This window comes from Pteronotus mesoamericanus, unplaced genomic scaffold (genome assembly GCF_021234165.1).
Source record: "Pteronotus mesoamericanus isolate MK-2021 breed Mesoamerican mustached bat unplaced genomic scaffold, CSHL_Meso_final scaffold_165, whole genome shotgun sequence".
NCBI lineage: Eukaryota > Metazoa > Chordata > Mammalia > Chiroptera > Mormoopidae > Pteronotus > Pteronotus mesoamericanus.
The window spans coordinates 3,184,958-3,211,834 of NW_026555307.1; the positions used below are offsets into that span (position 1 = coordinate 3,184,958).

Sequence of the window (26,877 nt, forward strand, 5' to 3'; positions counted from 1 at the left end):
TGTGCCGAAGGCCTAGAGCATGCCAGCCATGCGCTGTGCCAGGTTCACGGTGAGTGAGGGCACACCGCCTGGGTTAGGGTCATGTATTTGGGGTCAGAGGGACCTGAGCTCAACTGACTGCCTGTGCCACTTGCTGGCCATGTGACCTTGGACAATCCCTTAGCCTCCCCAAGCCTTGCTTCTGTGGACTGGCAGGGAGCATGGGACAGGGACCCCACGGTTTTTTCCCCAAAGCTTTTTTAGCCGTGTCCTCTCAACATGGAGTCCCCATAATTCGTAGGTAAGAGCTAGAGGCTTGAGATGGGGCGGGATCCATCCAAAGGTATGCCAGCCACTGGTGACAGAACCGGGGCTAAATTTAAGCTCTGCCCTTCTTTGTTTCCTGGTGTGACAGTCAGGTGTGCCTTGATCCAGGGGACACACTGGCTGACCGGCGCCCTGTAGCTCTGGATCTCCAGGTCCCGAGGCTCCGGGATACGTGGTCACGACTGCCTTTTTCATGCCCTGGAGGGTACGAGAAGGTCAGCACCGAGCCTGTGAGCAGTGCTGGCTGGGAGTCTTGCTACTGCCCCACCCTGGGGAAAGAGGCCCAAATGGGAAAAGCTGCGCAGCTCCCGCGGATGTGCAGGCCTGCGGGTAACTGGCAACACGGGTACGCCTCCTGGGAACAAACCGCTGACTGTCCTCAGTCCTGTGACCTTGCCAGTTCACCCAGACACAGCCCCATGGCCGTCTTCATGCCCCAGGACAAGGGTCTGCCAGTTCCACATGGGAACCCTGAGCCAGGCGCCCCCTCTTCTGGGCCTTGTGGTCCCACCTTTAAATGCAAGCAAGAACAGGGGCCAATAGAACAAGACCAATCACTTGCACGAGCTTTCAGTACAGTGCTCTGTCCCGCTCAGCCACCAGTCATATTCTATGTTTTGAGTCCCAAAACACCATACCAAGGACTCTGGGGGCTTTAACCATCTTCCCCACAATCTTCAAGCCATCTTCCTCCAAATCACTTCATATAAATGTCATTAAATTTAAAAGAGAAAAAGAGAAAAAGGAACAGGGACCAACAGGTTGGGGCCGAGCACGTGGGCATGTTCCAAGAAGCTGATGGACACTTGCCTTCTCCTGGTCATTTCTCCCCAGGCCTGGATCTGACCCCTCCAGCCAGATCACAGGAGGGTCACATGTGAGCCAGGCCACAGCATCTGCCTGGAATAAACCTGCCCCTCCCAGCGCTCACAGAGCAGAAGGGAAGAGGACCAGCCATGGGCCTTGGGCTCTCATGGTGTCAGGGGGCACCACTCCATCTGGAAGGCTCTCAACCTGCACCTCACAACAACCATGCAGGGGGTGGCCTTCTGTGCCTGCCTGTGACCCCTGTCTCCCCTGTTTGTGTGTCCACGGGACCAGGGCTCTGCCCACCCCCATGGGTGGCTCCCAAATCCCCCAGCATGCCGGCAGTTAGTAGTGGCTGCAGTTGTGTCCCGACACCCTGGCAGCCACCACGGACTCGGAAGCAAGGACTGGCCGTCCCGGGGCGCCAGGCACTGGTGTTGTCTCTTTTAGAGATGGGGCCCCAGCCCAGAGGGGCTGAGAGCCCGGCCGAAAGCATGCAGGGACTGCGCTTGACCCAACCAGACCCCCGGGCCTGCTTGCAGGCCATGCTTCTGTGAGTGCTTATTGAGCACTTACTGTGTGCAGGCCCTGTCCTGCATGTACCATCTTTATTATGTCTTTTCACCTTGCTGTGAGCTGGGAGATAGGTGCTCTTATACCCCATTTCACACAAGTGGAAACAGAAGCAAGGGAAGTGACCTGTCCAGCTGGGAGATGGCAGTGGTAGGATACAGCCACAGGTCCTAGAGCCAAGGTCAGTTGCTAAAGATGCAGAGAAGACAGTCAGACCCTTGATGGCAGTGGCCACATGGGTCAGGAGGAGGAGCCACTCAGCCTCCTCCTCCCCTTGTCCTTGTTCCTGTCCTTCTAGGGCTTCAGCTGCCGTCCAGCTCATGGCTTTCCCAGTCAGGAGGGCCGAGTTAAGGGCTGCACTTTGGAGCTGGTGACCTTGGACAAGCACATCACCCTCAGTAAAATGGGCACCGTCCCCATGGTTCCAGATCCTGGGGGGATCCAGTGAGGCGCATCGCAGTGGGAGGGGCTGAGCAGATGGGGAGTGAACAGGTCTGCAGACCATGCCATAACAGGAGAGCTTGTGCCAGCCAATAGAGGGGCCAGCCGCAGTCTGCTGTGTGGCCTTAACAGGACCGCTTGCCTGCTCTGGGCCTGGTTTCCACGCTGGTACAGGGTGTGTTGGAAATACGCACTCTCAGGGCCCGCACAGTCGCCCCGCCAGCCCCACTTTGGGCCCACACCCAGGAAAACTTTTAAAACCCCACTGAGGGGAAAGGGGTGCTGCTCATCCTGGGGTTTTCCTCCTCTCTCTCTCTCCCTCCCGGCCTCCCTCCCTCTTGCTCCTTTTTCTCTCTCTTTTCTATGACTTTTATCAAAGGCAAACAGCATGATCCCTGAGATAGGGCCACTCCCCACAAAGCCAGGGCCAGCTGGCCCACAGGAGCCACAGGGCGGGGCTGAGTGGGAGTGATGAGGCTGATTAGATAAGTGGGTGCTGGCAGTGACCCCAGGGTGAGCGCCCACATGCCGATCCCACAGCCCACCATTCAGGGCAGGGACTGCCCAGTGGCTGGACTCTGTGCTCTGGAGGCCATCGGCCATTAGCATAAAGGGCAGGCCAGCCAGCAGGGTACAGAAGGCAGCCCCTAAGCTCATGGACACTCGCAAACCTATAGAGCTGCCCCAAGTCAGAGTTGCAAGCCAGCCTGCTGGGGCCATCGCTCAGGGCAGGCACTGAGGCCCAGGAGGCCAGGCACAGTGGGCTCTGCAGCCAGGTAGTCCAGGTTAGAGCCCCGGGTCTTCTGTCAGAAAGCAGCTCAGGCCAGGATTGGGCAGGTGCCTGCTGTGCAGCCCTGAGGGAGTTGCTCCAGCTCTCTGGGCCCCCTCTGTAGGAGGAAGTGGGAGGAGTGGAACCCCTCACTGGCTTGTTCAGGTTGTTGAGGGCGGCCGCCACAGGCTCCAGCGCGGGCAGAGCTAGGGCCGAGGCTGAGGGCAGCAGCTCAGTGGCAGCCCTGGGCTGGGCCCAGCGAGGAAAGCCATGCTGGCCACATCTACCAACACTTGGGCCTCTACTCGAACAACTGCCAACCCAGCAGGTAAACTGAGGCTCAGTGAGAGGCAAGCAGAGGCAGGCCCTGGCCCCAGCCTGTTGAGTCCACACCCCAATTCTTTCACCCAGCTACCCCCTCCACTGGGCTCCCAGGAGTGGGTCTAGCTGGCCTGGGTGACAACACTCTGCCCTGCCTCCCTTCGCCATCCCCTTGGGATGCCATTGAGGTTTTGAGACCTAAATAGACGTGTAAATCATATAAATAATGCAAAACCGGAATTTTTTCATCTAGTTGCTCACAGAGGCTTGGGGGTGAAATTGAATCCCGTGCTGCATGTTTGTTTTGGAAATAATGTGTGTGGGGTTGTTTGCCAGAATGAATTAGTTTTTGTCCCAATGCTGTGCCTGTAGTGATGGGCTGATCCCCATGGGGGTGGGGCGTCCACCCAGGCATCAGGGTCTACCCCACCCCCAGAGGGAGCCATCTGCAAATGGGGAAACTGAGGACAGCAGGAATTCAGCCATGGGACAAAAGATCTCAGAGCTGGCCTGCGGTACCGCATCACCTCCTGCCTTGGCCCAGAATGGGGTGTCGAGGCCGTGGCCGTGACCTCCTGCCTGCTTACTGTATATCTTGGTCTGGTTGCTTAACTTCTCTGAGCCTAGGTCTCCTACTCTGTACACTGGGGAATAAGTTCAGTGCAACTAGGAAGAATCTCTGTAGATTGTGCCAGGCCCTTGGCTAAGGCTCAATAAATGGCCAGAAATCATGTGGGGATTGTGACTTGGGATAAATGGCATTGCCCTCATTCTCCAGCTGAGGGGCCAGGGACCAGGGTAGACAGAGTAGAGAAGAATTGACCAGTACCTGGCTGGAGCTGAGGAGGAAGAGGACACCTCCACCTGGAAGCCTACCCTGACTGGCCCACCATTAGAGATGTTACCATCAGTGTTTCCTGGAAGCCCCTGAGGGCAGACGCTGTGCCTCCTTTGTCCTTTCCCTGGGTGCTACACAAGGGAACACTGAGCCATGCGTCCGGAGACCTGGATCTCAGGCCCACCTTTAGCCTGACCTCGCAGTGTGGCTTGAATGCTGCTGGGCCTCTCTGGGCCCTGGGTTTCCTGTCAGTGTGGTCGAGAACTGGCCATCTGCACAGTTACCGCTGTCTGGGTCCTCCAACTCTTACAGAGGCTATTTAAAAATAACTGCATCTTCCTGCCTGTCACTCTCCCTGTCAGCTGCCACCCCTGGCTCAGCGTCTCCCACCGTTCAGCCCCTCTCCCTTGCCAATTTCCGCCTTTGTTCGTTCTTGGCCTTGAACTGAACCCTCGCGGGATACCCAGTCTGCCAGGAGTAAGTGGTCCCACCCACCCCCACTTTTCTGATGCAGTTTTACTTGCGGTTGGAAGCCGGTCTCTGCTACGTGCTAACTGCACTTTGATGCCTGCTTGAGCCTATTCTGGCCATGGGAGGATTGGGGCAGGAACTTGGAGCTGGAAATGGGGTATCTGAGCACACGGGTGTTGAACATCACCAGGGCTACGACAGACAGTTGCACAGGTTGCACACTGCACAAGGACCCTGGGCGAGCTGCAGATCAGATCCGGCCATGTACCCCTCACCAAGCCAGGCACCTGCCATGGCCCTGCATCCACCCACAGGGGGCGCCTGAAACAGCTTTCCCCACACCCAGGAGGTGGATTGCCATGGTGATCATTGCCATTCCCCAGCCCAGGTCCCTCAGTTCCCCAGCCCAGGTCCCTCAGTTCCCCAGCCACCCCACCTTTCCTGGGCCTTCACCAGCCCCCAGCTAGCCCAGAATGGTGGGTTCTGTCCCCAGCCATGCAGAACAGCCGCCTTTATCAGGAGCCAGGCCTCTCTGGCAATGCGTGATACTCAGGAGATGGAGTGGCGGCCGTGGGAAACACCAGCCATGCTGTTATCTGGGAGGCTCGGCCCGCCAGCCGTGAGGCTCTGATTAGGCAGCACGGTCGTTTGCCTGTGGGTACATGTGTGGGCAGGTGGGGGGCAAACCAGAGCCAGGGCTCCGGGAAAGGGACCGCAGGCCCCGACAGGTATGACAAGCAGGGGCAGGCTGGGATGCCTGGGACTGCCCCACTCTTTCTGTCGCTCGCGGGATGCTCTGGGCCAGCTGCCTTCCTCCACCTCCATGTCCCTGAGTCTCGGCCCACACATGGAAAGACTGAGTTGAATTCTGAGCTCCTCCTCCCACAGGAAGGTGGGCACCAGCCTTAGATGGAAAGTGTCTCCTCATGGGGGCTTCATGACCAGCAAAGCCAGGAACAACTCCTACACGAACATTCCGCGCACAGAAAAGAAAATATGTGACTAACAGAAGGAGTCATGGCCACCGCACCTGTCCTGCCTGTGGCCCCAGCAGGAGAACTAGTGCCCAGGGAAGCAAATGGGCGAGCCTGTTAAGAGGCCCAAGTGCAGGCCGACCTTTGTGTGGCTTAGTGAGTGTCTAGTTGTCAGGGTAGGATAAGCCATTGTGTTAGGATTCTGGGTGCTTCCCCTTTGATCCTACAACCCCGAGTGGTCAGTGCACTGGCCATCGGCAGCCCATGGCTGGCTCCCTGCCAGCCTCAGAAGCAGCGCCTGCATCTGTCAGATGGCTGGACAGGCAAATGAGGACCCAGCGAGCTCATCTCTAGACAGCCTCTTCATCCCCCGTCTTCCTCACACATACACACCCCCCTGAGGGCTGGCCAGGTGGAGGACCGGAGACCCAGATATACCCAGGGCACATGGGGCCAAGACCCTGCATCCGCATTGGGAGCCAGGTGGCCTGGGTCTGGATCCTGACATCCCACTGCCAGCTGTGTGTCCTCTCAGGGCCTTGGTTTCTTTATCTGTGCAGAGGGGCTTTAAGGAGGCCAGCTTCACAGGGCCACTTGGGCAGGGTTGGGTGACCGCATGTGGCTGAGCCACACTCCTGTTCCTGTTTCTGAGAGCCTGAGGTGGGTGAGGCCCATGGGCTGGGACCCAGGCATCCTAGGGGGCTGGCAGAGGACTCAGACCCTTGTGGACAGGCCACAAAGCGACAGAGCTGGCCACTGCCCCCTTCTCTGTGGGGCTGATAAAGGGGCGCCGGCCTCCTCGGCCTCGCCCTGGTCTCCTGCCATCTTATCTGCCCTGGGGAAGACAAGGACCCAGTTAGAACGTTTTAGCCGGGCCTCCTGGCATATTTACACGTTATCTCTGCCATTAGGCCGGCAGTTATCTGATAATCGGGCCCATTAAGGCCACAGCCTGCCCAATCGGGGCTCCAGGAAGTGGGGCCGCCACAGAAGCGCTTGCTCAGGGACCTGGCCAGGCCACATGAGGCCTCCGTGGGCCCAGGCAGCCTGGGTGGCACCTGAGGCATAAGGTGGCCTGGCCTTTGTGAGCAGAGGCTGTGTGCTATGGAGGTGCTGCCGTCTGAGGGCGTGGCCCACCACTCTCCCCTTGCCCACTGAGGACACCAAGGCCGGGGAGGAGAGGTAGCATGCAGGCGTCATTCTCCCAGGGCAGCCCTGACAAATGCGTACAGCCTTGGTGCCTCAAAAACATCAGAAGTCTCTTCCCTCACAGTTCTGGAGCCAGAAGGCCCAGATCCGGTGTCAGCAGGGCCGCGGTCCCTCTGGAGGCTCCAGGGAGGGCCGTCGCTGCCTCTCCCAGGTCCGGGGGCCCCCGCCGCAGCTTCCTCCTGGCGGCATCACTTCATCTCTGTCTTCACACGGCCTTTTCCTCGAGTCTCCCCTCTGTGTGTCTCTTCTTACAAGAACATTTGTCATTGGACTTAGGGCCCACTGGGTGATCCATGATGGTCTCATCTTGAGATCCTAACTTGATAATATCCACAAAGACCCTTTTTCCAAATAAGGACACAATCCCAGGTTCAGGGTAGACATAGCTTTTGGGGGCCACCATGTAGCCCACTATACAAGGTCATGAGGATCATGTGGCCTGCCTGGGCTGAACGCGGGAGCCTGACTGTGGACCCTGTCCAACCCCAAGGTCCTGCCCCAGGAGAAGGACCATCGCAGGCGCTCACCGCTGAGGCCCATCTGTCTGGGCAAACATGGCAGAACGCCAGCTCTACAGCGGATGCCACTACTCCAGCCATGCCACGGAGTCATGGCCAAGGCCACATAAGCAGGCAGAGCCCAGAGTATGGCCCTGCCCATGGCTCAGGGAGCCTCAGCCAGGAGACAGACCATCAGAGAGGCCATGGTTGGCCAAGGACCTCAGCGAGAGTCAGGGTCCAGACCTTCCGGAGAGGAAGCAGAGGTCCTAAAGGCAGTGCGGGACCAGCAGCATGCTGGGGTCCCCGCTGACCTTCAGAGTGTGAATGGAGCTGGACTCCGCACCACCCAGGTGGAGATTCTGGCTGTGCTGTGGGCTTTGTGGGGAGTGCTTGGCTCTGTACCTCAGCTGCCCCACCAGGCACTGTGCTAAACATGCTAGGTGGGCGACTCATTCAATCCTCGTACCACCCAAGGAAGGAGGAAGTATTGGGGATCCAACCTTATAGATGCAGGAAGCAAAACCCAGCATTTCCACAGCTGCCTTTGCAGAGGGGATGGAGATGGGTCTCATCAACATCATTGTCCTCCTCTCTGTTCCCATCCCAGCATAGGCAGCAGGGGTGACCTGGCTCCATGAGTGCATCCTGAGCACAAGCAACTTTGCCAGTGCTACCCTGGGCTGCGTGAGGGTCACAGAGGTCCCTGACAGAGCAGCTGTGGTCCCCAGACCATATGTGTTACTGGCACAGTGACTGTGCTTCCCAGGCCATGCATGTCCCTGATAAAGCAGCTATGGTTCAAGGTAGAAATACCTTTTGGTTCAAGCTATGCACCTGCCTGCTCAAATCCAGCTGCAGGCACCCCTCATTGTCCTATCTCTGCAGCCCATTGTCTTCAGGAAAGGTCTCACCAGAGGGGCTGACCTGGCCCCCAGAGCTGGGCACCAGCTACCATCCCTGTAAAGCAGGCCCAGGCCCACAGGGCGGCACTCCCTTCTCTGCCCGGCAGCCACCTGACTGCTCCTGGGGGACCAGGCTGCAGAAGTAGGCTAGACCTGGGCAGGCAGCAGGGCTGGGCTGTCACTGGTGGGCATTCCTCACACCTCTGATGTCTCTCCCCGCAGACGAGCTGGAGCAAGTCCTGCAGGATGGGCAGAGGTGCGTGCGGGCTCGACGCAGCCTTGCTGAGGGCCTGTCCTGGGGCCCATTCCACGGAAGCATCCAGAGCAGAACCTCATCCCCCAGGCAGGCAGAACCGGTAAGGAGCCCCAACCATGGCTAGACCACCCACCGGTTGCAAGGTAGTGTCCAGGGCAGCATCCCACCCAGGGCACAGGCCCTCCTGACCCCCCCCAAGCCGGGCCTGGGGTAGACTCCAGCCCAGAACCCCCCACCACTACATGTAAAACATATCAGAGGATGTGGGTATTGGGGCCAGGGGGGTATTGAGGCAGGGAGGGTTAACTGCCTGGAAGCACAAGGAGGGCTTCCTGGAGGAGGTGATGCAGGGTCTATGGGACCTTGGGTGACACAGGGAAGGCTTCCTGGAGGACAATTTTTTAAAAGAATTTATTGATTTACTTTTAGAGAGAGAGGAAGGGAGGGAGAGAGGGAGTGAAACATTGATGCAAAAGAAACATTAATCAGTTGCCTCTCATACACACCCCAACCAGGGACCAAACCCACAGCCCACGCTGTGCCCTGACCGGGAATCGAACCAGTTACCTTTTGCTTTGCAACATGATGCCCAACCAACTCAGGGCTGGAGGAGGGTTTTTTTAAGCAGGCCCTTAACAGATGAGTAGAAGTTGGTGAGGCAGAGAAGAAGAAGGCCTTTCGAGGGGAGTAAGCAACAAGGAGGCAAATTGTGGGGCTGGACCTTGTGTGTGTCTGGGGAGGAAGTCAGGAACTCCCCCACCCCCAACCAAGGCTTTATGGGCAGGCCCCCCTGGCGGTAAGCTAGGAGGTTTTCTGGGCACTTGAGGACAGCTGCAGCAGAAAGTGAGACATTTGTTCTGTTTTCGTCCCTGTGGGCCCTTCTGAGGACAAGGAGAGGGTCCCTCTGGTGCCTGAGTATCTTCAGACCCTCTTCAGCACCTGCTAATCTGCCTCTTTGACTAAGAAGCCCCACCTGGACACCACCCTGTCCCTGGATGAGAACAGTTCCAGGTTGTCGTTTGTTTCAGTGTTACTTCTAAACTGCCTCCTATTTACGGCAGGTTGGTATGGCATCCTCTTGCAAGGGGTACAAATGCTCCTTTTAAAATACAATTCAATTAAGAGCGAGCATCAATTATAAGGAGTGAGTGAGTAGGTATGGGGAAGCAAATGGGCAGCATGTACTATCATGGTAACTGGGAGCAGCCGGTGAATGATGAGTGTTCAGGAAACACCTCCTAGCCCCAGTGGCCTTGCCTGGGAGGCCAAGTGGTACCCCAAGCTGGTCCCCTCAAGCTCAGGCTCAGGTGCTCCAAATATGCGGCCATAGCCATGGCCTAGGCCCTTTTTGATTCCTGGTGGGGCATTCAGGTATGGCTTCATCCAGGGTACAGACTAGCTAGTGGTTGCTGGGTCTCATGGTCCCAAGACCCCAGCTGTGGGTCTCCGATCAGCCTACATGTAGTCATCAAGCAGTGGTGGGGTTGTTGGGTATGTTTCTCCCCCACCCGCACCAGCACCTACAGGTTAAATGCTGCCCCAAAAGCCCTAACTGGCTCCAACCTGGCAATCCCCCGTTTCTCAGCTGCGGAAGCCAGGGCCTCAGGAACTCAGCCTGCAGTAGTGTTGAGGGCTGATGGCATTGCAGGCAGAATCCCCAGCTGCAGACCCTTGGACCAGCATGCATAGCCACGGGCCATAAAACCTGGGCTCCGGGTCCCATTGTGTCAGAATCTGTGGCTTGGGTCTGGGTCTCAGGGGATTGGAGAAGTCCCCCGGGTCCAAATGTGCAACCCAGCTGAGGCCCCCCCTGGGCTGCCCACCATGGCGGTCACAGCTGAGCAGGCAGACACAGAGAGGCAGACACGTGCCCAGGCCACCCAGCGAGTCGGTGGGAGGCTGGCCCAGGACCAAGGGCACCCACCTTTGTGGCTGAGCCGCCCACCTTTGAGGCACAGGGTCCAAATCCCAGGGTCTCCTACCTCATGGCTGTTTTGCTGTGTGCTCCCAGACAAGCCCCCAGCCTCTTTGAGCTTGTTTCCTTACCTTTTGGGACCTCCAGGGACACAGGAAGCCTTGTAGGGTCCTTGAGGACTGAGCCTGCAGACCTCCCCGCCCCCCTCAGAGGAGCTGCAGCTTGTCTGTGAGGTGGGGAAGCCAGAGGCCTGCCTGCCTCCCAGGGTAGCTGAGCAGGTCGAAAGAGATGATCCACAAGCGGCGCCTGCCACAAGGCCAGGCTCAGTAGGCACCGGAACCAGCGGGCCTGCAGCAGGGATGATCCTCTTGTCCTGTGGCCCCAAGCTGGGAGGAGACAGTGGAAGCTCCAGGCTGGATTTTGGCTTTGTGGAAGGAGACTGATTTTGGCTCCACTGTGGGATGGAGGCTGTATTGTTTCAAGCAGTGAGCTTCCTGTCACTGGAGGCATTCAAGTAACAGTTGACTCTTCAGAGGGTAGGCTGTTGGGGGGCATTAATAGTTAGAAGGAAGAATGGGGGGCACTGAGAGCTCTGGGGCCCTGGTTTCCTAATTCTCCAAGTGTCAAGAAAACCAGTGAGCAGTGACAGGACAGAGGCGGGGTGGCTGAGGGGCGGGGGTCTCAGCACGCTCTGAGCGGGGTCTGCACGTCTCTCCTCGGCCCCTTCCAAGATGGACAGGCGTGTGCTCCTGCATACACACAGCCCCTCGTTTACTCCTCCCTCCCACCCTGAGAGGCAGGGACTGACTGCTGCCCCTGTTCTATAGGTGAGGAAACTGAGATTAAGTGACTTTCCAGAGCCACCCAGATCAAATAGCAGAGGGAGAATTGTCTGCCCAACCCCAAAGACCCCTGCAGGCTCCGTAAGGACAGGGCTGAGGGGCCTGAGACACGGGCGCCAGCCTTGTCCCCTCCATCTCGGCCCTCCCCTCTGGGGGTTTGTCCTCCTTGGGCCTGGGGCACAGGTCAGCCTGGGGAGACTTGGCACGAGACTGGAAACGCTCTCCAGGCAGAGAGATAATGCCGAGGGGAATGAGGGAGCCAGCACCAGAGAAGCCAACAACCTTTGAGGCTCTTGCGGAGGAGCCTGGGGAGGAAGGAGCCTCGCCTGCTCTTCCCTGCAGCTTTATCTCCTGCAGAATTAAATCCTTGATTAACCCTTATCTCCCCAGCAGGCGCTATCTCTGCCTTGGCGCCGAGTGTCCAGACGCACCGTACAAGATGATTGATTTCTTAAAGATACGCGTGCCTTTCTGATACTTCATTTATTGTCTAAATATTTTTGCTAACATTTCAGCGGGCCCCTTATCGAGCTCAGCTGATGGGTCCCAGTTCTCTCCCCCAAGCACCTCCTGCCCCAGATCCTCCTATCAGCCGACAAGCGGTATTCACTCTTTCGAGAGGGAGGAGGGGGCAGGAGTAGGGGCGCCGATGGGGTGTGGCGACCCTTTCCTGCTGGTGGTGGGGGGAGCTTCTCGCAGACTGAAGAAGGGACAGGATGGCTGGACTCTAGGGGTGGGAGCTTCAGGAAGGACACAGAGGGCACAGAGCCTGGCGGTGGTTGAGAGTTGGTTCTGGCACCAGCCTGCTGTGTTAACTCAGGCAGGTCCCTCCCTGATCCAATAACAGCTTCCACTGTTGGAAATGAGGGCTTGGAGGCCCAGCCAGCTCTAAAATTTAAAGTCAGATGCAAACGAAATGTTCAGGATGGATGGATGGATGGATGGATGGATGGATGGATGGATGGATGGGCAAATGGGCGAATGAGCAAATGAATGAACAAGCTTTCACCTCCAGCTTGGCCCACACTGGCTTGGCCCATCTTTCTGTCCATTTGTACCCCCAAGTCTCACCCACTTTAGCCATATAGCCACCATGACATCAGTGAGACCTGGGAAGGACCCCATGGCTGCCAAGCAGGGTGACAGGTTCAGTGGGAAAAGACCCTGCCTGCAAGGGTGAAGCAGGACTCCCTGGGACCTGTCCTGCCGTGTGGCCCCAGGTGAGTCTTTGCCCAGGGATCAGTGTAGAGCATCGGCCTCCTTGGTCCTTCACCTGGAGATGGAGATGGAGGCGGGGCTGGGGCCCTGGGCTCTGAACAGCTCTCCATGTGGGAAGCCTCCCAGGCTGGTGTCAGGGGTCACTGCCACGGCAGAGGCAAACCTCACAGGAGGGCCAGCCCAGACCAGGAGCCTCTTGGGGGGGCGAGGGGAGCTGAGGCAGGGTGCCCGGGTACACTTCAGTGACGCCCCTCTCTCCTCCTTTGATTCTCATTTACATTTGTTTGTAATAGGGAAGAATCCCCGCACCCCACCCCTCACTGCCCTGCTTTCCCGTTACTTCTGGGTGTGGGGTGCCCAGCTGTGGGGTGCCACGAGTTCTTTACCCAGGTGGGGACGCACTGCAGGCCGCCCTGTGTCTTGCTTTGCTCACCTGCTGAAATGTTTCCTAGCATTTCAGGGCGGCCTGCCCCCATGGCTCCAGGTGCTGCTGGCTGCACCGCCCTGTTCGTACCTGGAAAGTAAGAGTCAGTGACACAGGACATGCTGTGGGCTCACCCTGACAGCAGGTGGTTGCTACCCACTAAGGTCTGGGCACAGCAAGGCAGCACTGGAGCTGGCCCGCTGGCCATGCCTCCCCCCGTCCCTGCCCAACCCTGCCTCCTTACTTAACAGCCCCGTGGGCCATCCTTGCCCGTTGTTCCCAAGAGCCTCTTCTAACCACTCCAGCCTGTCATCCTCTGTCCAGTGGACCCAGCAGCCACATGGGACCTTGCAAGGAAGTGCCCTGAGGCTATGCTCCCCTCTCCCTCCCACATTAGTGAGGTGCAGCCTGGTCCAGACCCCCTGGTGCCAGTAGGTCGCTAGGACGATGGCGGTCATTCCCCAGCAGGCCCTGGCCTAGAGCTTTACCCTGACACTGATGACTCTCCTTGGCCTTGAGGCAGCTGTTCCAATTAACCCTATTGTGCAGATGGGGAAACTGAGGCTCAGAGAGGGCCCCAGAATGTAAGTTTCCTGTGGCTGCCGCAACAAAATGCCACAACTTGGTGTCTTAAGCAGAATTCATTCTCTCCCAGTTCTGAGGCCAGGCGTCGGCAGGGCTCGTGTCTTCTGGGGTCTCTGAAGGAGAATGCATTCCAGGCCCCTCCCCAGCTTCTGCTGGCTGCTGGTGGTCCTTGGGGTTTCTTGGCTCTGAGATGTATCAGTCCTGCCTCTGCCTCCTCGTCTCTCTTTGTCATTGGACTTTGGAAGCACCCAGCTAATCCAGGACGATTTCTTCTGGGTTATCCTTAATTTAATCATATCTGCAAAGATGCTTTTCCCAAACAAGGTCACATTCAGGCTCCCAGGGGACATCTTTGGGGGGCCATATTCAGCCCACTCCACAAAGCTAGCAATTGGCAGAGCTAGGGCCGGGCCAGGCCAGGTTGGCCCCTGGCCCTATGTGGGGCGGCCCCTGAGGGTGCTCGGGTCGGGGCTTGGCTGGAGCACCAGGGCAGGGAAGAGCAGTGTGGGGTGTCCTCCTGAGGACAGGCTGCAGACAGGAGAGCTGCTCCTGGCCTTCCTGGGTCCCTGGCACCTTTCCTCTCCATGTGCCTCAGTTTCCCTGCCTGCAGTTGTGGGAGCTGGGAAAGGGCCACAGGGTGAGGGAGGTGCTGTCGGCATGAAGGGGCTCTAGCTACCGAGTCAACCCAGGCTGGCCCCCTGGAGACCCAGGAGGAGGACTCAGCTAGTGTCAGGGACTCAGGACCTCTCCTGCCACACCAGAAAGACCCAGGCTTCCTCGGAGGAGTCTGTCCCGGCCCTGGCCACCTCCCACCCTTCAGGGCAAGGGCACCAGGCCCACCCTAATGGCTGGCTCCCTACCTGAGCCCTAGGGCCACCCTGAAGAAAAGGTCCTCGTCCATGCCATCTCTTTCTCCCTGTTGTCCCCTCCCCTGTTGTCTCCCTCACCCCCATCATGTCCTCCTCCCACAGATGCCCGCACAGTGCCCCACTCACCCCTCAGGCCTCGCCCCACTGCCCTGGCAACGGCTGCCCAGCCCCTGCCCCCGCCCCCGCCAGGCCTCAGCCCTGCGCAGCCTTGTCCCTGTTTCTCCAGCACTTCCCGCCTCGCCTCCATGTCTTGTTTCCTGCTGGCCTCTCCGCTCCATCATCCACGCTGGGACATCAGGGACTGTGTGTTCTCTCCACAGTGTCCCTGCGCCTGGCACAAAGCTCGCCCTCTGGGACTGTTTTTGAATGAATGAATGAATGAATGAATGAATGAATAGGATGCAGTGATTCAGTGAAGATCATGCATACCTGGGCTCTAACCCTGTGTACACAAGGCTGCCTCTGTGGTCCTGGGCGGCCTTCACCTCTGTGAGCCTCAGTCTCCTCCTGTGAAATGGGTTCTTCACAGGGTCTGGGGAGAGGAGAGGGGCCTGAGGACTGAAATGGGTGGGGCTTCTCTGGATGGGCTGAAGCACAGAGGTTGGGGAGCCCAGTCAGAGCCCACCTGGGGCACCAGACCGGCCCTCCCACGAACCTGCCTGTAGTAACCTTGGTGGGTAGGGGCCCTGTGGCCCTGCTGACCTCCTGCAGGGACATCTGCTCCCTGTGCCAGGCCACCCTCCCCCAGAACAGGGCCCCCACCTCTCCTTCCATGCAGCTTCATGAGAAGCACCGCGAGGTTTGGGAACAGCCTCAGATAAAGTTGTCACAGCGGATGCGGTGGAGATAGGGTTTCCGATGGTTATCAGCGGGCAGAGAATCCAGACACTGACCTCTTTGTTGGGAAACAAGGAGCATTCTCAGACGCACCCAGAGAATTTAAAGTGGCCGCCCGTTATCCCGGGGCTGGGTGGGGCCGGCCTGGAGCCAGGAGGGAGGGCCCGGGGCAACCCTGAGGGGCTGTAGGCAGGTCAGGCAGGGCTTCTCGCTTACTCCTGACAGGGCCTGTCCAGCGAACTGGACCCAGAATGGGCACCGCGGCAGGGGGGGCAACCAGGGAGGGAGAGCAGCTGGTGGTTCACATGACTCTGCTGGTTTTGGCAGAAGGGCCGGGGCAGGGCAGGGGGTTATGAATAGCCCCTCGCAAGCTTGGACCCCACAGCCCACAGGCAGGGCAGCCAGGAAGGGGGCTTGCCTTGGCCCACCGCCTTCACCACAAGAGAAAAGGGCTTGTGTTCCCTGGGCTGCTCAGAACTGGGGAGAAAATAGTAGAGAAAAAAGAAAGAAAATAACATGGGGCAGCCCCATGTTGCGTCAGCCCCTCCACAGTGGAAGCAGAGATTGAAACCTGCCCCTCTTGGGATGTCCTCAGCCCCTAGGGCTCGACATGCTCCTGGGGTCCGAGAGGTGGCCTTCAGGCTGCAGCCAGCAGACATGGGGGGCTGGCTTAGGGCGGCTGGGGGGCAGGGTAGGGGCAGGCTGGGCAAGGCCATGCTACACTCCCCAGGAACCAGGGTACGGTGGCCCGAGCACCCCTCAGGGCCAAGTGCAGGCATGTGCTGCCATTCAGACAGTGGTGCCCCACCCTTTTCCAGCCTTCCCATTTAAGGGGGAGGGGCCAGCCCACCCCAGTGTTAAGGGCTGAGAGAACATGAGGGTGAATGTCAGTCATAAAGCCCCGGATCTCCTGACCCACTTCTGGAAATCAGGTGTGGGGTGTAGCACAAGGCCCTCTTTAAGCCCCTGTATCCCCTCCTCCCGCACCTGCCCTCACAGACAGGGGCGGTCACCTAGCCCAGCCAGGGGAACCACCAAGCCCAGGAGCTCAGTACCCGTCAAGACACAGGGATGGGCTGCTCTGGGCAGAAGGCACAGAGCTGGCCGGGGACATGGCGCCACTGCCTTCTGTTGGCTTAGGATGTACACGGAAAATTAGGGGTTCTGCAGCGTCAGCAAAGCTGAGCGCAGGGGTTTTTATCATGCTGTGAACACACGCTCCCGAGAGTGATAAGCATTAAACCGACCAGGAGGCTGTCAGTCTCAGTTTGAGGGTTTAGAAATATTGGGACGAATAATTAGATTTCATATCGTTACCGCAGCACCCATCGGAGGATCAGGCAGATTAATTTTTTTCACCCTCCTCTGCTCATTAATATTCATTAGAGACTCAGGAGGCCCAGCCTCTGCCTTGCTACTGGCCCTGTTGGTTTGCCCGCCACTGCACCGGCCACCCTCAACCAGTTCTGCTTTGCCCCAGGCCTGACCCACCACGGTGGCCTCAGCACACCTCCCCGCCAGCAGGGACCCCCAGCCGGCGTCCAGCTCCCACCCCCTGCTCTGCAGTGTCACCATCACCAGGTGTCTATTCAGACCAGAGCGCCACCTGCCCCAAAGCAGGCTCCTTGGTAGAGATGCCCACAGCTGACATTTACTAACTGCTGGCCTGGTGCCCCAGTGGACACCAGCCTCTTGGGCCCATAGGCACGGCCCAGCCTGGCATGTCATGCCGAACAAAGGGAATGCAAATGCAAGGGTGTTGGTGGCCGGGGCTTGCCAAGTGCTGGTCACACACCGGACAGGCACTGTTCCAAAGGAGGGCTTCACACAGATTGCTTCTTCCCAATGTCCTAGGAGAAACTGAGTCACAGACCCAAGGATGAGATGTGCCCTGCAAGCAGGTGGCAGGACGAGAATGGGTCCAGAGTGAACACGCAGGCTCGGGCCACGGCTCCGATCAGGAGGGGCATCACCTGTTTGCAGAGAGGTGCCAAGGCCCGGGGAGGGCTGCCGCGCGGCAGTGGGATGGGCGGGGCTCTCCGTGACCCACTGGCCAGCCACGCTCTGCTCACCCAGTCCACGACTGAGCCACATAGCTGCTTCGATGAGCAGGGTGCCCCGACATGGTTGGGTTTTACCAGGAATGCCCGACACACTGGCCTGATCCCCGAGTCTGCCACAGTATGGGAACAAGGTGCCGAGATGGCCAAACGGGCTGCCGGAGGGCAATGCCTTGCCCAAGGTCACAGTGGGGGAGGTCAAGCTTGGACAGGATCCTAATGCCCAGCTCTGGAGCCCCTGTGGTCCTCACAGCCAAAGCCCAGGAGAGTGCAAGGGGCTCGGACCCGGCGGGAGGTGCCGGGACCTCTCAGAGGACACCCCACACACCGGCCCCGGCCCTGGCCGTCCCACCATGGCAGCATCCCCAGCAACTGCCGTGGGCAGCCTGCGGGTGCACGAAACCACCTCCTTGTAGGTTGTAGCATTTCCAGGTGAGAGCAAGTGACACTGGTTTTTCAGTTCAAGGTCCTGATATACCAAGTTTCTAAGTAAAAGACATTTATTTACATAAAACAAAGCATACCCAAATGTTGACATGTGCCATACCTTTCCATACGGGACCGAGCTGCTGAGCTTAGGGAACTCCAAGCAGAGGAGCACAAATCCAGTGCTGGTGCTGAGGCGCAAAGGGAAGTGGTGGTCACCTCAGCCTTGGGCAAAAAGGGCCACAGTCCTGCCCTGCCCACCTGTGAGCCGTGGATCTGCACCACAGCCGGAAGTATAAACAGGAGCTGTGGCCACAGCTCGGGCCTGCAGGCAGCCCATCCCTAGCCTACCATCTCCAGGCACCAGGCCGTGCTGGGACAGAGGACAGGTGTTTGCTCTGCAGGGCTCCGGAAATCAGGCCACCCCCCTCCAAGGCCCAGAAGACAGCAGCTCCAAGGGCCTAACCAGAGCACTCTTTCCTTCCGGGTGCTGCGATGGCCAACTCCCAGACCCAGCTGTGAGAGGGAGAGAGCGCTGCTGGGCGAGGCGCTGGTGCCAGCTGCCCCTCCCCTGCCTCCCTCCCTCCTCACACCTCAGTTTCATCACCTGTGAGATGCAAGGATACTGCCTGCTCTCCAGGCTGGCCCAAGGCCAGGTGGGTGAGGGAATAGTCTCTGGGAGCCACAAGGAAGGGACCAGGTACTGAACCAGCCCCAGCATGGGAACATGGTGCTGCCTGGTGACCTCAGTAGCTGCTGGGCCCAGGCAGGTGTCCTTTGAATGTCTACCATGTTCTGGTCCCAGGCTGGACTAAACAAAAGTGGGCCTGCCCTGCCCTGCAATGGAGGAGGGGAGCCCCACTGTCTGGGAGGACCTGGAAGTCCCTCTTGTCAGGACATGCCATCTCCTCAGGCCTGAGCTCTGCCTCAGCCCCCAGAGCCCCTGCGGGCCCGCATGGGAGGAGCCTGTGCCCCATGCAGCCCCCTGGGCACCCTTGGAACTCACCATAGCACCCAGCGGCCTGCTAAGATTGGGGGGTGGGGGGCATGCAGTAAGGAGATGTCAGGTCTGGACATGAATCCCCTCTGCCATTGGCTGGCTGTGTGACCTTGGGTTCTGTTGCTGATCTCTCTGGGCCTCAGTTCTCAGGAGAACGCAGCACTGGACCCCTTAAGTGTCGCCAGCACAACATTTGACAAAGAGTAGGCCCAGAGCCTGCCACCCCACCAGATGGCCTCCCCGCAGGGACCCCAGCTGGGTGCTCCCCCGCTGTGTCCTTGCTGACCCCTCCTTTCCGACCCACAGAGCCCCACCCTGACGCTGCTGCTGGAGGACGAGGCCTGCTGGCTGAGGACACTGCCCCGGGCCCTGACGGAGGCTGAGGCCAACGTGGAGATCCACAGGAAGGGTTGGTATCTGGTGCTTCCCTCTCAGCCTTCCGGAAGGTGGAGGTCCTTCGGCTCTCTCTGGGCGGGTTCTTAAAGGGAAACCCGCCTGCTCTGAGCCAGGCCAAGGGACTGGCCACTGCATTCCTAGCACCCCAATTAATGCCCATCTGGGGGCAGGCATTTGTCTGGCCTGGGATTGGGGGAGCAGGGTCTCAGGAAGCCAGGGGCCTGGGCCCAGCAACAGGTGTCAATTGGACCAGGGCCTATACATTCTGGCTCACTTCTGCCTCTCCGCCCCTTCCGGAAAGAGGGGCTCAGGAGGGAGGGCCTGGGCAGGTCGGAGGGAGAGCAAAACGGGGGTCCTTGCCCCCCTCACCTCAATTCAGAGTTCAGGCCACTCAGATGCGGGGGCTTCCATCTCCATCACCGTAACCCTGGCTGCCCTGGGTGGTCTTATTCCTGAGGAAAGTGTAGCATGGCCTTTCCAGTGTGTGAGGGTCAGGGGGGTGTAGAAACCCCTTCCCCCATTACAAGTAAGGAGGCTCGGGTCCCAGGGGAGGATGTGGAGACAGGCATGTGACAACTTTCACAGACAAGCAGGGCTGTTTCCCATGTGGCCACCCCGGAGGGCTGTGGGCCTATTGACCACAGGAAGCCTACCTCACCCCCTACAAGGGAGCTCTGCTTTGCTAAAACATCCTGGGAGGCGGCACTCACCACCACCTCCTGAACACATACCACATTCGGCTGAACACCCTGGTGGAGGCAAGGCTCAAAGGCCAGACAGAGCCAAAGGCCACTGGCAAGAGGCAGCAGCCTTGTGACCAGCCCCTACTCACCAGGGGGCTGCCAGGGCTTGTGGTAGAGACAGGTGCTGGACTCAGCATCTGGGGACCTGGTCTCTCCATTCCGCCCTGTCAACCCCATGCACCTTGGCCCAGTGTCCATCCTATGTACCTCAGCTTCCCCATCCACAGGGGTTGAGGACCCTGGCCCCTCCTCCCCATCAAGGGGTACTCTAAGGACCAAGAAGGCAACTGGAAGGCTGGGTACTCGCAGCAAGTAGTCAGCCATGAGATTATACACCAAGCCAGGACGTGGGCCAGTTAGCACTGCCTGGCTTGCCCTTCCTCCTAGTCTGGTCAGCAGGGCTCCAGCCACCTGTGTCTGCCCATGCAGGACAAGGGTCTTTGCAGCTAGTGAAATGGCCTTGTGAACACTGACGGTGGGCAGTTGGGTAGCTCACAGGATCTTGTTGGCCAAGGCTGCCCCCTGCAGGCCACCTTGGGAACAGTGCACCAGCAGAGTTGAATAGAGCAGGCAGGCAGGTCCAGTGGCTACCAGGCCCTGCACAGGCACTATGCCACCTGTCCTACATGACATCCATCTCCTGCAAAACAGGGCAGCTTTGGTGGCCACCCTCAGGGTCCTCCAACTCGATGGGCTCAGGGCAAGGAAGCCTACGGGTTGGGCAGGCCACCGGCCAGTTACCCCAGAGAGGCAGGATGACTTGTGGAAACCAACTAACCACAGCTGTGAACGAGGCATGGCCACTCCCTGACCGTGGCCTTGGCTCCACCCCCCACCTCTGGCTTCAAAACTCTAGTCTCTAAGATGAGGTGCTCAGCAGGATATGAGGGGAGTCTGCAGAGCTGGTGTGGTGGGCCTAGGGCTGCTGGCCCTCCCATCCAGGGTGTCCTCTACCCTTGTAGATGAAGCCCTGTGGTGCAGGCTCACCAAGCCGGTGCCAGCAGGCGGACTACTGAGCGCGCTCCTTGTAGCCGAGCCCCACAGCACCCCCAGCCATCCTGTGAAGAAGGAGCCAGCGGAGCCCGAGTGCCTGGCCCCCTCACACACTGACATCCAGCTCCTGCCCCAGCAAGCCGGCATGGCGTCCATCTTGGCCACAGCGGTCATCAACAGTGAGTACCATCCTCATGTGCACCCCCCACCCCTGCTGCATGACAGGGTCCCCAGGCACAGGGCTGCAGGTAGTGCTCAGTGCTCAGGAGCACAAAGATCTGTGACCGCTGGGATCTGAGCAGAGGAGGGAGTGTGTTGCAGTAGACGTGCACACAGCAATTGAAAGTGGGATCCCAGGAAGGGGGTTGGGGGAGGGGGCTCAAGGCTTCATCCAGAGCACGAGAGCAACATGGTTGGCTCAGGGATGCTGAGGGGGCAGCCCTGGGCCAGCTGCCGGGAGTCGGGGCAGCAGCATGCGCCTGGCTTGGGCAGAGAGGCAGCAGGGTCCCCAGGACTCAGGTCTTGCACTGTGAAAGGCGCAGCAAGCGCGCACTAACCTGAGCCCTTGCCCCCACCCTGCTTTGCAGCACAGCAGGTTTTTCTCTCTCTCAGCCTCTGCTGACATGTGGCTCACCCCCAGCCCTGCCCACTAAACACTGGTACTACCCCCACTTCCCAGCACACACTAAGCCTGAGAGCTCTGACAGTTAAATAGGATTCACTCTTTCTGCAAATACTCGTGTAACATCCACACTGGACCAAGCAGTGGAGGCACCAGGGCCACGAAGATGGGGTGCTGGCCCACTCTGAGAGCGGTGGCAGCAGCTGCAGATGAGGGTGCATCCATGAAGGAAAGCAATGACGTGATCACACAGTGGCAGGGCCACTTTAATTGAGGTGCTCAGGAAAGCTGCTCAGACAAGAAGACAATCGGGTTTGGACCTGCGTGTCAGGAAACAGCAGCTGAGTGGTCGGTCATCCAATGAGACCCAGGCAGTGGTCACTGTGGCTGGAACCTGGCAGTGCAGCAGGCACGCAGGGGGCTAATCTCTGAGGGTGGTTCCAGGCAAGAACCGATTTCTTCTCAGAGCAGTGAGGCCTCACGAGAGGTTTTAAGCAGCAAAGGGTGTGATCCAGTTTGGCTTTAAAATCACCCAGGCTGCCGGGCAGCAACTTCGGGGCTGCAAAATTTTAAGTCAAAGGTGATGATGGCTTGATGCAAGTGTGTGCAGCTGAGACAGAGCCAGGTGTGACGCTGGAGCCCACAGTGGGCCGGGTGAGGAGGCAGCAGCACGGAAGAGGCCAGGCGCTTTGGTGCGGCTGTCTAGGTTGGGGTTCGTCAGCACCATTGCTGGTGGGGGGAGTCAGAGAGGACAGCCCTTCGGAACATCCTGACCCAAAGACAGATGGGGCAGGGCGAGACCCCCAGGAAGAGGCAGGACCTTCAGACACTAGAGTAGGGGGGAGGGTCTGCTGAGAACGTGGTGTTTCATCCTTGGGACTCCACCACCCTTGGTCTGTTTTCTTGCCTGTGAAGTTGGGGTGATGGGAATACCAGCCTCGAGATGTTTATGCAGGTTACCTGGGCAGCACCCACCCATGGTCAGCCCTGGGTCGCGGTGGCCAGGGCTTGAATGGAACTCCAAGCCTCTGGCCCCTCTTGACACCATGGGCAGCAAGCAGCACAGTCCCCAGCACTGACCTTGCAAGTACAAACACAAACCCCCCAGTGGCCTCAGGTCCCCAACCCAGCTCAAGTCCTCAGGTGATAGAGAACAGAGCTGCCTTGGGATCCCAAATGAAAGGGAACTTGAAAAGCAGAGAAAACACAGGAGAAAGGAAACAGCCAGAAAAACTGCAGGTACAGGGTACAAGGGGTGACCACCTCAGCCAGACAGATAAAGGCACTTTTATTCATAAGAGAAATAGGAAAAGCAGGAACCCTGGCGGCCTCCTGGGTGGAGGAAGAGCACCTGTGCAATAACTAGGCACCCAGGACAAACATCAGAGAAGCCAAGCCAAGAAACACATCCTAAGCCACAGAAGTAGAAACCAGATGATAAGGAACCCCGGGGCCCTTCATGCTACCTCTACGGTGCAGAACAAGCCCTTTCCTGGCCATGTTCAGCCAAGGGGCGGCTGGCCACAGAGCAAGGGCAGAACAGTCCTTTAAATTCTGCTATAAAAACACACTGAGAACCAGAAAATGGTGAAGCATCCAACAGAGAAATCCTCACCTGCTGGCATGATCAGCCCTGCAACCCAAACTCCAAAAACAGAAATTGCTTATTTGGTGTAAATCTGGTGGATTCATTAATGTGAGTATTCAGTCAGTAACTGACATGGAACCATCCAGATATACGGGGGATGACAGGGAAACAGGAAGGATTCTTCGCTGCATCTCCTGGCCTCACCCCCTTCCCACCCCCTTCCCACTCCCACCCCAGAAGCCACCCAGAGCCATGTTCTAGTCTCGGCCTCGTGCCCAAGTGCTTGGGGATTCATGCATCTGGCCCCTATGCACCTGGTCACTTGCACACCCGTTCATGTGCACACACCTGTTTCATCCTCCACAAGTACCCAGGTCCACACCGCCCTTCACAGCCCCCTTGTCAGCACACGTACACCCGCACACGCTTACCACCTTCCTCACCTGTACATGATCACTCCCACCGCATAACTGACACAACCATGTCCTGGGCCAGTCTCACTCCTGCAGGTGTCCACTAGCATATCCACGCTCCTCCCGTGAGCACCCTTGCAAAGCCATGGCATCTCCTTATGGGGCTCACTGTTGGAAGGCAGCGCAGAGAGCACCCTGGATACTCAGAGCCCCTATCTACATGGCCCTACAGCATCCTAGAAATCCACAGAGAGGGCACCCTGGGTTGCAAAGAACAGATAAGAAAGAGCAGCAGTGATGGGAGGGGCAAGGCCAGGTCGCCAACTTCACTGCTCACAGCAGGAGGATGCAGAAGGCAGCCAGGGCACCGCCCTGATTTTGCAGAGTCCACTGCCTCACCCTGGACTGCACGCAGCCCACCTATTTCTGGAATGTCCCCTCAGGCGTCACCCACCTCTTACCCCCACAGAAGATGTCTTCCCCTGCAAGGACTGCGGCATCTGGTACCGTAGTGAGCGGAATCTGCAAGCTCACCTCCTGTATTACTGCGCCAGCCGCCAGAGTGCCAGCTCCCCTGCCACTGCCACCGCTGATGAGAAGCCCAAGGAACCGTACCCCAACGAGCGTATCTGCCCCTTCCCCCAGTGCCGAAAAAGCTGCCCCAGTGCCAGCTCCCTGGAGATCCACATGCGCAGCCACAGTGGTGAGGCTCCACGCCCCCCCAGGACCCCAGCCTGCTTGATGATAGTGCGTGCGTGCCCACTGCGCCCAGGCAACCGATGCACCTGTGTGGCCCTCCCACCATACCACACAGTCTCCCACAGCTCCCAGGGCACGAAGCCCAACTGTGGCTGCCTGGATGGTCAGCTCGGGGCTGGGCCCGGGCCGGGGTCCTGGGAGGCTTGAAGAGCCCTCTACACGTGGCCCATATCATGGCCCCTCACTGGGCCCTGTGTTCCAGGCGAGCGCCCCTTCGTGTGTCTCATCTGCCTGTCGGCCTTCACCACCAAGGCCAACTGCGAGCGGCACCTCAAGGTGCACACAGACACACTGAGCGGTAAGCAGACTGGGAAGGGATCAGGGGCAGGTCAAAGGGTGTTTGTGGATCCCACTTGCTCCAGGGCCCTGACACCACAGCCCATCTGCAGGTGTCTGCCACAGTTGTGGCTTCATCTCCACCACAAGGGACATCCTCTACAGCCACCTGGTGACCAACCACATGGTCTGCCAGCCGGGCTCCAAGGCTGAGATCTACACGCCAGGGGCTGGGCACCCCTCAGCCAAACTCCCCCCAGGTGAGTCCCAGGGGGCCCCTTAAGGATTGGGGAGGGGTCTGGTCCATGAGACAGCTGGGGGGCTAATGGGCCTTAGCCCTCCACCTCCTCTACCCAGCCCAGCTCTCCCTTCCCACCCTGCCCCTCCTCAGGTCTGGCCCAGGCAGGTCCTGCTCCAGCCCTGAAGTGTGGCCCTTGGGGTCTTCCTGCAGACAGTCTGGCCAGCTTCCAGCAGCACACGGCCCTGCATGGCCCCCTAGCCTCCTCCGACCTGGGCCTGGGGTCCACCCCATCACCAGGACTGGACAGAAAAGCCCTGGTCGAGGCCACCAATGGAGAGGCCAGAGCGGCCCCCCAGAATGGGGGCAGCGGTGAGACCCCAGCAGCACCCAGGAGCATCAAGGTGGAGGCGGCCGAGGAGCCCGAGGTGGAGCCAGGGCCCCCGGCCTCTTCATCGCGGACGCCCTCCCCGCCCAGCCCCGCGCCCGCCCGGGTCAAGGCTGAGCTGCCCAGCCCAACACCCGGCTCCAGCCCGGGCCCCGGCGCGCTGTTCTTGCCACAGTTCCCAGCCGCGCCTCCCGCCTCGGAGATTCTGGCCAAGATGTCTGAGCTGGTACACAGCCGGCTGCAGGTGGGGGTGGGCGCGGGGGCACCGGCCGGCCTACTCGCGGGAGCCCCTAAGGGCGCTACATGCTTCGAGTGCGACATCACCTTCAACAACGTCAGCAACTTCTACGTGCACAAGCGCCTATACTGCTCCGGCCGCCGCGCGCCAGAGGATGCACCCCCTACCCGCAGGCCCAAGGCGCCCCCAACCCCTGCGCGCGCGCCCCCTGTCCCGCCACCTGCCGAATCCGACGCGCCAAGCTCTTCGCCCGGCCCCGGCGCGCGCGAGGACCAGGCGGGGGACGGGACCACGCCCGAGGCCGAGACGGGCGGCCGGGGCAGTGAGGGCAGCCTGAGCCCGGGTAGCGGGGCGGACGAGGAAGACGACCCCCGCCGGACACTGTGCGAGGCGTGCAATATCCGCTTCAGCCGCCACGAGACCTACACGGTGCACAAGCGCTACTACTGCGCCTCGCGCCACGACCCACCGCCGCGCCGGCCGGCTCCCGCTGCACCCCCGGGAACCCCTGGGATCCCCAGCATCCCCGTGCCGGCACCTCCACCTATGCGCACGCGCAGGCGCCGCAAGCTCTACGAGCTGCAAGCGGTCAGCCCCGCCCCCGTAGCGTCCGGCCCCGCCCCACCGGCTCAGGCTCCTGCCCCAGAGCCACCAGCTTCTCCCTCGCCGCGTCCCGGAAGCGGAAATGGGCCGGACGAATCCGATGGCCCTATCGATCTGAGCAAAAAGCCGCGGCGTCAGACCTCTGCCGCTCCTTTATCCAGCCCCACGCCTGTGTTACCGGCTCTCGCTGACTATCACGAATGCACGGCCTGCCGCGTGAGCTTCCACAGCCTCGAGGCCTACCTAGCGCACAAGAAGTTCTCATGCCCAGCCGCACCGCGCCTCCCGCGCGCCCCTGAAGATCCCGCCGTCGTGTGCCCCTACTGCCCCCCTAACGGCCTGGTTCGTGGGGACCTCGTCGAGCACTTGCGCCTGGCTCATGGCCTGCTGTTGGGCAAGCCCCTGGCCGGCCCCGGCGCGGAGGCCCGGACACCTTCGCCCGCTGCCCCCCGCGATGGCCTTAACGGCCAGGAGCCATCCACTGGCCCTCCTGACAGCAGTCCCCGGCCTGGCCCGCCCCCGGCCCCACCAACGCCTCCTTCCCACTCGGACAAGGGCGTCCAGACCCCCACAAAGGGGACACCAGCCCCCCTGCCCAATGGCAACCACAGGTATTGCCGCCTGTGCAACATCAAGTTCAGCAGCCTGTCCACTTTCATCGCCCACAAGAAGTATTACTGTTCTTCGCACGCTGCCGAGCACGTGAAGTGACCGGAGGCCACACTACAGATGGGAGACCGCTTCACACGCCCCGCTGCTCTCCAGGAGTCAGGGACTATGGGTCTGCTGCTCATAGAGACAATCACCGCCAGGCGCCTGGCTGTTGGTGACTCTGGCTCCTGGGAAACGCACCAAGCACAGGCCTCAGCAGAGGGGGCTGCAGATGGCAGCGCCCACCTGGACCCTTGGCACTTAATAAAGAAGTTCAGTTTGATGAGTAGAGTGGTGGAGCAGCCTAGTTCTCTGAGCAGAGGGCCCTGCAGGGTGGGAGCACATACTGGCCAGCATCGTGGGTGATCTGTGCACCAAGCACTTAGAAGCACACCACTGTCACCTCCAGCATACAAACAGGCCACT

The 26,877-nt window shown here is 59.5% G+C and overlaps 1 protein-coding gene across 2 annotated transcripts in view; it reads left to right on the plus strand.

The window, feature by feature from the left end:
* ZFPM1 (zinc finger protein, FOG family member 1) overlaps nucleotides 1–26,656 on the plus strand; it is a 75,133-nt gene extending 48,477 nt beyond the window's left edge. Inside the window, exons 4-10 of one of the 2 annotated variants that reach the window (XM_054588825.1) lie at nucleotides 8,334–8,467; nucleotides 18,850–18,952; nucleotides 20,645–20,854; nucleotides 23,768–24,001; nucleotides 24,260–24,355; nucleotides 24,447–24,593; nucleotides 24,725–26,656. In XM_054588825.1, coding sequence (XP_054444800.1) covers nucleotides 8,334–8,467; nucleotides 18,850–18,952; nucleotides 20,645–20,854; nucleotides 23,768–24,001; nucleotides 24,260–24,355; nucleotides 24,447–24,593; nucleotides 24,725–26,511 — 2,711 coding nt within the window. In that variant the 3' untranslated portion in view covers nucleotides 26,512–26,656. The remainder of the gene's footprint in view (nucleotides 1–8,333; nucleotides 8,468–18,849; nucleotides 18,953–20,644; nucleotides 20,855–23,767; nucleotides 24,002–24,259; nucleotides 24,356–24,446; nucleotides 24,594–24,724) is intronic. The other variant, XM_054588826.1, reaches the window with a different exon arrangement.
* The last annotated feature ends 221 nt before the right edge of the window (nucleotides 26,657–26,877 follow it).